Consider the following 11,633-nt stretch of genomic DNA (forward strand, 5'->3'; position numbering starts at 1 on the left):
TACAGTCATGTGGATTAAAATAACTTGAATATACAGACATGTGGATTAAAACAACTTGAATATACATCAATGTGGATTAAAACAACTTGAATATACATCAATGTGGATTAAAACAACTTGAATATACAGCAACATGGATTAAAACAACTTGAATATACAGACATGTACACTTTAAATGTCCTTAAACTGTTTTTAAAGAGCACTGTATCCCAGACGCAGTGAGACAATGGAAAATAATACTGTTGTCAGCTGTTGGAGGTTTCTTGTTTTTACCAGATTCTGACTCCTACTGTACTCTTTCCACTGAACAGTGTGAACAGTCAACAAAACAAAGGTCTTTTTATCTTAGCAGTGATATTCTCTGTACTGACAGCTGTGTGCACATGTATTAGAACACCTCTAGATGTGTCACTTCTATCCTTTTATACCTGCCTGCATGGAAACCTCTGAGTATGACCATTTTGATCAGTAATCAGTGATATAAAAACAACAGGCACTTGTGTGTGAAAATGTTAGACCACTTTGTGCTTTAATTAGGCATCTTAAACAACATCTAAAAAGGCTCATGCATTTTACCGTTTGTGGCTCTGTGTTCCTTTTATTTTACTGTTTTAAATGAATTGCATGTGTGGCCTGTGAAAGTCATCAATTAAATTAGGCAATCACTAATTTGTCTATTTTGACAACTTTCCAAGATTTTTTGTTCCAGTGTTTTGATTTCATATGCACAACAAATTCAAACAACAGAAGCAATGGGGTGTTCTGATACAGAAGCAATAGGGTATTCTAATACAGAACAATGGGGTGTTCTGATACAGAAGCAATAGGGTATTCTAATACAGAATACATACAGAAGCAGCGGGGTGCTAATACAGAAGCAGTGGGGTGCTAATGGGGTGTTCTAATACAGAAGCAATGGGGTGTTCTAATACAGAAGCAATGGGGTGTTCTAATACAGAAGCAATGCGGGTGTTCTAATACAGAATGCTAATACAGAAGCAGCAGGGTGTTCTAATACAGAAGCAGCGGGGTGTTCTAATACAGAAGCAGCGGGGTGTTCTAATACAGAAGCAGCGGGGTGTTCTAATACAGAAGCAGCGGGGTGTTCTAATACAGAAGCAGCGGGGTGTTCTAATACAGAAGCAGCGGGGTGTTCTAATACAGAAGCAGCGGGGTGTTCTAATACAGAAGCAGCGGGGTGTTCTAATACAGAAGCAGCGGGGTGTTCTAATACAGAAGCACACTGCTGTATTTGTATGTGTGTATATACAGAGTATATACATGTATGTTACACAGCACCCTATACTTGGTATAATGTAGTTAAATAAGAATAAATAAAGACTACAGCTATTGTTATCTTCCATTTCCATCTTATTGGATTCAGATAACTACTAGCTGACTAACTCCCTTACTTAATAACTCGACTTGCCCTTCGCTGGTATTGATCCATGGAACACGTTGCTATTGTGAGTAAGATGCTGAAGTTTCCAGAGCCGCCTGTGTTGACCTTTTCACTGCTCTCGCTCTCTAGTCATTTCTATGCTGTTTCAGAGGACAGAATTCCTTCACTGCCCTCAGCTGCTGTGCCAGTCAAACAGCATGCACCCTGACAAATTACAAAACAACAGCAACGTGTCACATCATTAAACATATTTACAGATAGGGAGCATTTATTCAAAATCTTTGTTTTAGTCCATTTTCAACAAGAATAAGTAACGGGGGTTGTCTTTACCTGAGTTGTAAGAAGCTTTAAATATCGGTGTACTGTATAGTGGCTACGATTGCGGTTTGGCATTTTGAAGTCTATTCAATTGATCCTAATGATGGCGAACCTAAATACCACCATTATTGAAATCATTAAAATAAAGGGTTTTTTAAAAATAAACTCACCAGTGTGTGTGAGTCTCTTAAATGTATTTCTGTGTTTAAAAGCCAGTAAAATGATTGGTCCTAATTGAATACATAAACAGGGCTTAAATTCTCATGGAATACCAAAAGACGGGTGTTACATTCCCAGCTTTAGATTCACACATTACTATACAGAAAATAAAAAAAAAAAGGTTTTCATAAACTAGTGCTGACTAGTTCAGCTCCGGACAGCTCCAGCTGAATTGAAGCCCTGAGTATCAGTAATGGTAAGTACATGTCAGGAGACATAAGTCGGCTGATTAGAATAAAAATAATAATGCATCTGTACAGTAGGCCTATGCACAAATCAAATGAATACCCGTAGCACACTTTCTTTTTACTTTAGCAACCGGTAACACACAGTAAGTCATGCTGCTGCATTTTTATGTATCATTTCCATGTGATACAAACCAAATCACGTAAGCCATCTGATTTAAAAAAAAAAAAATTGTATATTGTATATATGTACATTGTATATATAAAACAAGTGGTTATTTTAAAACAACACCCAAAGCTTTGCCTTTTAATTTCCTTTTCTGCACATGTACAGTATTTATGTATTTTACAAAGAAGGATTTTGATCATTGTTAAAAAAAAAAAAAAAAAAAAAAAAATCTTCAGATGGAAACTAGGTGGGTTGCAATTAGGGTTTGTTGAAGAAAGCCCTAGACTTTCATTTCCTGTCAAATAACTCGTAATCACAAAGCATTCTCTTTAGTTTTTCTGAAAACAAAACTGATCTGTGAAGCTAACATTGCAATGTCGTGTACGTGCACATGTATTTACTGTGTAACTGCAGTCCTGTGTAAATACACAGTAATCAGAGACACTTCATGTAAAGTGTTACCACATCGTATTTGTCTTTATATAATTAATTAAAACTACCGCTATATGATTTTAGTGCATTTTCTTTTTTTTACTGTCGCTTACTTAGCATACAGTTAACAGAAAACAGAACACGCACTTTACAGAAATAATACTTTTTAAATTCACATATAGAAAATTTGTGCCAAGTTTAAACAGTGACAGTGTACTTACTCCAGTTTATTTTTTTTTAAAGTTTTTTTCCTTCCGTTTTTGACATTCCGATTTGAGTTTTTTTTTTTTTTCATTCTGGATTCATTTTTGATGGTTTAAAATCTACGCGTTATGATAGTAATAGACGTTATGACAGTGAGGCTCGACAAAACGCTTGTCAAAGAAAGAAGAAAAAAGGGGGACATCTGAAAAGTTTCACTGCTCTGCAGCATACAGTTTGTTTAGTTGAGTGAAAACAAAACGTTTCTAGTCCTCAAGGCTGCTGGAGTAGGATAGCTGGCACAGAGATAGTACATCATTTACTTATGCAGTATTTCCATTTGTATTTCTGTATGTATGTATGTATGTGTGTGGGGGGAGCACATATTTGTGTTTCTTTTTATTTGGAGGTTCCAGATGTTCGTCAGGTTTCCTTTTTGATAGTTTAAAATCGTATAATTATAATAGGCGTTTCGGCGTTATGATAACTTACTCATATTTTCGATTGTATTAGTGTATGTGTGTGGGACCCCCTCAGGCGGCGGGACCCTCCACGTCGGGTCTGTGGAGGCGGTGCGACTTCCTTTTTGTTATTAGCGCCATCTAGTGGCTGAGCGTGGAAGTGAAATCTGCACCACGACAAAGTCTCCTCAGTATAACACAGAGCTTGTTTTACTGTTTAACAGAATGAATACGATTTTGTGTTCCATGAATAAAGCAGGATTTTCAGGTTTTGTTTTTGAATACCCCAGTATTGAACACACAAACCCAGCCCACCCAAGTGTGCCTGGGGTCCTTGTGCCAGTACAGCAATATTCTCTACCTCGTCATTAGCATCTGAAAACGTCATCACCGCTCCTGAAAAACTTCCAAAAATGAATGCCAAGAGTATGCTTTTGAACTTTAGTTTAAGATTAGAAACTGGTGTTTGTCTGTAGTTACTATAAAAACAATGGAATATAAACTTAAGTTTAGCTCTTAAAACTATAGCACTAACACTGCATTGTGTTTTTTTTTTTTAAAAGAAAAACACGATTTCTAATAGTTTATGCACAGCTAACCCTGGGCTAGATTCTCAAAGCTATTTCCTCCAAACTGTCAGTGGCGTTATTTTTGTCTGAGAGTAAAAAAACACCAAATACAAATCTAAAACGATTAAAAGACATCTTCAGAGTGCTCACAAGCCCCCAAATGCATTGTCTGGTGCTAGTGTTGGTGTGTTTTTACCATCTGAAAATACAGTGCTAATGCTGTTTTGGCGTAATCAGCTTTGAGAATCTGTGTCCAATTTTCTCAATTTAAGCTGTGCCCTTCCATAGTGCTCAGGAAGGCACTATATTATAAGGCAGCGAGTTTCAAACTTAAAAAAAAACTACCCGTTCTATCTGGAGGTTTCAGTTCTCTGTACCCGTTCTGTCTGGAGGTTTCAGTTCTCTGTACCGGTTCTGTCTGGAGGTTTCAGTTCTCTGTACCGGTTCTGTCTGGAGGTTTCAGTTCTGTGTACCCGTTCTGTCTGGAGGTTTCAGTTCTCTGTACCGGTTCTGTCTGGAGGTTTCAGTTCTGTGTACCCGTTCTGTCTGGAGGTTTCAGTTCTCTGTACCGGTTCTGTCTGGAGGTTTCAGTTCTGTGTACCCGTTCTGTCTGGAGGTTTCAGTTCTGTGTACCCGTTCTGTCTGGAGGTTTCAGTTCTCTGTACCGGTTCTGTCTGGAGGTTTCAGTTCTGTGTACCCGTTCTGTCTGGAGGTTTCAGTTCTCTGTACCGGTTCTGTCTGGAGGTTTCAGTTCTGTGTACCCGTTCTGTCTGGAGGTTTCAGTTCTCTGTACCGGTTCTGTCTGGAGGTTTCAGTTCTCTGTACCGGTTCTGTCTGGAGGTTTCAGTTCTGTGTACCCGTTCTGTCTGGAGGTTTCAGTTCTGTGTACCCGTTCTGTCTGGAGGTTTCAGTTCTCTGTACCCCTTCTGTCTGGAGGTTTCAGTTCTGTGTACCCGTTCTGCCTGGAGGTTTCTGTTCTCTGCACCCCTTTACAATTTTCGCACTTCTGAATAGCACCGTAGTTGCAATAAAAGGTACAATACCCAACAGTAATTCTTAAAACTTTTAAAGTCTTTGAACGCACAGAACAAAAAAACAAACAAAAAAAACTGTTAGACAAAGTCATTATAAATATCCTAAAATGGGTCTGCACTGTAAATGTTTATCACGTTACCATTTACTTCCCATCTCAGCGCGTGTGCCATTTAAAATGTTTACAACATCAACAACATTAATATAAAACTGTAATAACGAAAAATGATAAACTTTTAAAATTAAAGCCAAAATAACAACGCAATAGGGAAGTCTATACAACGCTCTGACACTTTGCACCTTCTGTAGACTCCTTTGTATTTGTTTTGCATTCGTTTTTCTTTTGCAAGTAAAAAATGTGTCAATGTGTTTTTAGAAGGGATTACTGTATATTGCGCTCGCATAATAGTTGAGTTTGGACAGTAGAGTGCACAGGAGTGCCCTCTTGTGGAGAAGATGTTTGTTGCACAGGAGTTCTGTACATGCACAGTTCCAGATTAGAACAGTTCAGTCTGACAGTATGGCCAGATAATCTTTTCAGCATGCACAAGCTCTTGTACTAAACCCAGAACTAACAGTGCTGTGTCTCAGGAATCCTGCATTGCGAAGCCCCATCACCGAATTACCTGCAGAGGAAGGAGCTTCATAACTTTGGAGGTTCATGTTTTACAAGCAGCGTTAAAGTTAAAAAAAAAAAAAAACACGTTATAAATTGTAAAGAGAATATTAATAACTTTTATGTATTTTTTTAAAATATTTAAACACGAGTTGGAAAAGGATTGCTTTTGTTATATATTGAACTGCTATACTAAAATCTTATTACTCTGCGAGGCAGATTTCCATAGAGTTTACCCAACCCTGTGATGATAGTGGCTTTACTACTGAAGACACTATGAATAATCGAAACAGTTTTAACAATGTTTACTAAGATGCTACTCATTTCTTTGTGTGGTTGTTTTGTAAAGCGTTATATAAAAGTAAACTGACTGATTGATTGTGACTGGTAATGTAATTAAGAATAAGCACAACTGCACTGGAAGCAAAATCAACAACCATTTATTCTGCCGCCATCTTAGTGTACAGTTTTCTACAGAATTCCTGTTCATTCATTGATACTAGCGCCATCTGCTGCTCTTAACTAATAATGCATCGAGTAAGACAATTAGCTGTCCAACCTGTTCTAATTCAATTGTCTTTAAATCTAAATGCAAAGCAGCTGTTGTTCCTTATTCCTGAAGGGGGCGCTAATGTAATGACGTCAATACGGAAAACCAGGACTGTTTTACAGAGGTGGCTTACAACAGGATTTTACCGTTGTTTGTGTTAATTAAAGGAATACTTTATACCAACTGTAGTTCCTGAATATCTAATGTATTACATGATTAACATCTCATTATGTGTGTTCTCTATCAATCTATATTGCGGTTTCATAGACTTGCTAAATAGTTACCTTTATATCCACCGCTTCTAAAAGCTGAATTTTTCAAAATTTCTGTCCCCTCTGAAACTAATTTTGCATAGTGATTTTTATAAGAACATAAGAAAAGTTTGGGAACAAGAAAAGGCCATTCGGCCCATCAAGGCTCATCCCTTGTTAGCACTCCATGCTCCTCTACTGAGGGGAACTCATTTAAAAGCACAGAATCATGTATTTTTTAAACATTTTCAGTGTAGGTCTGTTCCATACTGGCAGTACACTCTTTGAGAATGTAACCCCTCACTCAGCTCGCCTCTTCATTAATATCCCAGACGAACTTCAGTGGAAGGTCCTTCATTTTCTGCTGGAACACCTTGTCAAAGAACTCACTTTGGGCCACCGTGAAAGTGTTCTTCCAGTCTCCGATAGTACCTGCCGTGCAAGGAGAAGAAGGATGTGTCGTCCTTAACAAAATCTTTGCACATCCAATATCCCACCACCACAGAGTAAGAACAGAAACCCAGTTCTGCAGCTCAGTGGCTCAGTGTGTGCAATGAGCTTCCACATTCCGTCACTCAAGAGCCATCCACTCAGCACAGGCTCATGAGGGCATGAGGTGGAAGTCCAGTGGGAAGAAAAGTAAGACAAACAAGATAGAGTGGTTTGAATAAGTTCGGACAAACTATTAGATCATTTTAACACTGTCAGAAGACTTTGTCTCATTATCATTGATTGGTACATAATGTGTAGATTGCACAGCCCTAATTTTAAACTCTTCATCCATTCAGTTGCACAGAAGAGGTTTCTCTTAGATAATATAATGTTATTTGTTTGTAAAATGCTGAAAGTGCTTTTTCTATTGAACAAAGAGAAGTTGCCAAAGCCAGCATGGGAGATGGGGTTCTGTTTACAGTGGCAGTTAAGGAATAACCATGTCTCTTTATGATGTTGCCAATGACTTTAATTCTTATTCTTAAACTTTGTGATACCTGTGTTAAGGGTCTCTGAGTTTAAGCGCTGCCCTTCTATTCTAGTTTCTTGCCATAGCCTAAATTAGCCAAAGTATCAAATGCCAGCTCCATCTAGTGCAACAGCTAGTATTGTCAGCAATCCAAATGAAAACTCGATCCACAGTACAGGTAGCTGACAGCTCTCATTGCTATAAAAACACACGACCTGGACATGCAAAGACTGAAGAGCAGCTCCTGCAAACAAGAGAGAACGCTTTCTCACAGACTTTGAGGCTGGTCTGCTTCTACCTTTCCGTAGGAATCTGCCCTGCTCCTTGTACATCACATCCTCGGGCAGGAACTCGTAGTTCGCTTTGGGGTCGTTCTTCATGTTCTTGAAGGTGGCTTGTTTCACAATCTCGTCAACGGCTGAGTCCTCCAGACGCTTTCCAAGGAAGGTACAGATCTTCAACACAGCACCCCGGAGATCCTAGAGGGGGAAAAACAGCAACATGATCCTGTGCACAAGAAAGAGAACCACTACAAAAAGGAAAGGAGGAAAGAAAAAGGAGCAAAGAAAGGAGAAAAGAAGGAAAGAAAGAAAGAAAGAAGGAAAGGAGCAAAGAAAGAAAAAAGGAAAGAAGGAGAAAAGATAGAAAGAAGGAAAGAAAGAAAGGAGGAAAGGAGCAAAGGAAGGAGCAAAGGAAGGAGGAAAAGAGCAAAGAAGAAAAGACAGAAAGGAGGAAAGAAAGGAAAAAAGAAACAAGGAAAAAAGAAAGAAAAGACAGAAAAAAGGAGGAAAGAAAGGAAGAAACAAAAGGAAAAAAGAATGAAAGGAGGAAAGAAAGGAGAAAAGAAAGAAGAACAGAAAAAAGAAAGGAGGAAAGGAGGAAAGAAAGACAGGAATAAAAAGGAGAATAAAGAAGGAAATCAATTTCATTATAAAAATAGAACAAAACAGATTGTAGCTTAACAAATAATTCCATGAATCCTACTTATTTTGCACTTCCATTTGTTATAGTAGATATGAACATGCAATGTTGGAGATCCATATCATATAAAACACAATGTTCATGATTAATAAATGAAATCATACATTTCCAACTGAAAAGATGAAGAGCACATGGCCCAGGATTACCTTGATCATTTCCTCATAGGTCATGAAGAGAATCTCAAACTGGTCCCTATGACTGTACCAGCCCCTGACGTGGTCAAACCAAGAGCTGCCCATCACTGTAGGATGAAAAGCATTGGAAATATCCAGTGATGTAGTGGTAAATAAAAAAAGTGGGTAAACTGTCCTGTTTGGTGGAGCTGAACAGATAAACATGAACAGATACATTGCCCTCAGCCAACCAGAACCCCCCATACGGTTACTTCCCCTCTCAGGTGCTGTTCACGTGAACAGTCACAGACCCGACGCTGCGCTTCACTGAACAGGTCTGTGAGTGTCCTTTTGAGGGCTAGGATGAAAGCTACTAAGCCCGTCCTTGTGGTCCAGTGTGCCTAACAACAGAACATTAGCAGGACATAAACAACCAATCACAGAACACACACACAAACAGAACATGCAGTCCAGTGGCCACACCCCCCTGCTCACACAACAGTTCTGACTGAGAGCTCTCAGCTGTCCGTCTCATGCACAGCAACACAACCCAGACGCACCGTTGAAATACCTGGCCTTAACCCAGGATTTGCATATTACAGGAGAGTAGAAGTGAGTAGAAGTGAGTAAACCGTATCCCTTATAGGAGAAGTAGGTAAATGCTACTTAGCCCAAATTAAAAGTGGGTCAATGTCGTTTACATGCGTATACCCTCAACTACACCACTGGAAATATCACATGAGAGTAAAGAGTATTGGTAATGTTAAAATAGTTTACTGGAGGTGACTGGCATAAGTAGAACGTAGGTTTAAAATGACTGGAGAGATAAAGCATGTGCAGAAATGCATGGGATGAAAGATGGCAAAAAATTAACCTTCCTTAGTTTTCCCTTGGGGGAAGTTACCTCACTTCGTGGCCTTAGAGGTAGATCGGTTCGACCTCACCTCAACAAGGGCAGTTCTCCGAGTAGTCAAGGGGAAACCCCTATTCTGTTCCTCAAGTCACAAGCACTTAGCCTCTTTATTCTAATAGTCCCTGTACTCCTGGATCCTGACTCGTGAAGTGTGTAACGGGCAGTGCTGTGTGAGACACTGCTGCTACAGATTCTAACCAGGGAAGATGAGGTCAAAGGCTTTTGAACCACACCTATATCCACACCTGCACAGAGGTTAAGACTCTCGCTTGTGGTGTTTGTGTTGTGACCTATCAGCGTTATCTGAGCCACTGCTTTGTTATTGTTGAGGATAGAATGATAACTAATTCAACAGTATTTAGTCGAGTAGTTGATGTAAAAATCGTGGAATAGGTCGGCCTAGACGCACAATAAAAATATTAATGAATCATGTCTGTTGCTCTGTGAACGTACTGCTTCATAACACTTTTCTGTGTGTCAGCATTACTTCTCAATCATGTGACATGCGATTAGTCCACGACCAGTTTGTGAGGATGGCATTTTTCGATTCGACTAGTCGATTGTTCAGTGCTGCATGTACACATAATCAGATTCTGATATACTTTGAGCTAAAGAATGTCCTCACCAAGTTTCATTCCTGTGGCATAAACGGATCTCACTATTTTCTCAAAGAAGAAAAAATGCAGATGTAACAGAATGAGAATGTAAGATCTGAGGAGTGCTGAAGGGACCATGAATCTAGAGAAACCAACGTGACATTTCTTCCATCCACCAGCAGAGTGTTGCAGTGTGAAAAGAGTGAGAGTTACCGTTTCCATTTAGATATTTATCCATGAAGCTACTGAAATCTTTTGTCTTTTCCATCTTCACCATGATTTTTTCGAAATGAAAGTACGACACCATGACATCTTTCGGGTTTCTTGCAATATAAATCACCTGCAAATGAATCAAACAACTCAATCAGGTGCCTGGCATATTCCTCAAACAGATGCTACTTATTAACAGCAAGTAGCTTAAAATGACATTGTCTTGGCGATAATGGCCTTTGAGCAGCTCTTAGTCATCAGTTACAGTTGTCATACGTATTGTAAACTAGTTCAGCCTAGGGTTACCATAACAACAACGTATTAGTAAGCAACAGCCCCACCTAGTGCACAGCAGTGTATTGCGAGCACAACAAAAGGAAGTAGCTGTGCACTAGAAGGCGCTGGCTCTTATGCAACACATTTGTGACTTTGTTTTTCAGGTGACGGGCACGCACTGGCTTCCCCTCACAGCTCTGCAAGAGAGAGAGAGAGCGACAATCTATATCTGAATCCAAAAGCTTCCATTAGTAAAGTCGATCCAGTGAAACCTTTAGCCTGGTTCTTATCAGCAGCTCCACTGATAGAGGAGGGAGCAGCTTTCACTGTACAGGAGGTCCATGACATGAGGTCCTGTGTGTTACATATTGCAATGTAATATGACAGTTCAATAGGGTGCAGCAATCATTGTTAGAATGCAACCCAGTGGAAACATTTTCATATTTTGACAATGGGATCACAATGGTCTAAGTACCAGTGCGCACTTCTGGAAATCCATTGCAGTACCATGGTACCATATCAGTACAAGACACTGTGATCTTCTTAAGGCTCTGATGTCTTTTAAGGAAAGCTGACTCTTACTTTTGCTTTTTTGTTTCTCAAGGCCTTCGGCACCAGATAATAGGGCAGGTGAGATGCAAAGAGGCGAGGGGAGGGTCTTGCATTGTAATCCTGCCCCTTCCTTTGGAATTCCAGCCAAGGGGCTCGTTCGAAAGTTGTTTGGTATTCAGCTGCACCGGGATCATCTGCTGCATAGATCAAGGACAGAATCTGCTGTGTCCAGACCGTTCCTGGAGTTTGTGAAAGTAGTAGAATTAACAAGTGAGCATGTCCATATTGGACTTACCAATGCAAGCTCTTTAAGGATGGATGCCCTGCAGGTGTACAAAAAAACAATAAACACCTGCAATAGGTAACACACACTTGCAAACTGGCTGTCCCTGACATGACAAATGGCATTTCTGTCATGAAGTGTTTGGTATATGAAAGCTGCCTCGCCCTGTTGCTAATCAATTCCAGTCAGGCAGGGCTATAAGGTGCTCGCTTGGCAAGTGCTGCTCAAGACTTCACTAGGCACTAATGTTTCAAATACAAGGTGTTATTGGAGCATAATTTGGAGAGAAACAAAAATGGCCTTGGTAAAAAGATTATTTACTAAAAGGTCCCCGTATAGGGGC

The 11,633-nt window shown here is 39.6% G+C and overlaps 1 protein-coding gene across 1 annotated transcript in view; it reads right to left on the reverse strand.

Annotated features, from left to right (window-relative positions):
• Window positions 1–6,580: 6,580 nt before the first annotated feature.
• LOC121303294 (amine sulfotransferase-like) overlaps window positions 6,581–11,633 on the reverse strand; it is a 19,472-nt gene continuing 14,419 nt past the window's right edge. The window contains exons 2-6 of the mRNA XM_041233883.1: window positions 11,038–11,297; window positions 10,183–10,309; window positions 8,494–8,588; window positions 7,665–7,845; window positions 6,581–6,837 (exon numbers count right to left, since the gene is read on the reverse strand). Coding sequence (XP_041089817.1) covers window positions 6,710–6,837; window positions 7,665–7,845; window positions 8,494–8,588; window positions 10,183–10,309; window positions 11,038–11,297 — 791 coding nt within the window. The 3' untranslated portion in view covers window positions 6,581–6,709. The remainder of the gene's footprint in view (window positions 6,838–7,664; window positions 7,846–8,493; window positions 8,589–10,182; window positions 10,310–11,037; window positions 11,298–11,633) is intronic.

This window comes from Polyodon spathula, chromosome 32 (genome assembly GCF_017654505.1).
Source record: "Polyodon spathula isolate WHYD16114869_AA chromosome 32, ASM1765450v1, whole genome shotgun sequence".
Lineage (NCBI taxonomy): Eukaryota > Metazoa > Chordata > Actinopteri > Acipenseriformes > Polyodontidae > Polyodon > Polyodon spathula.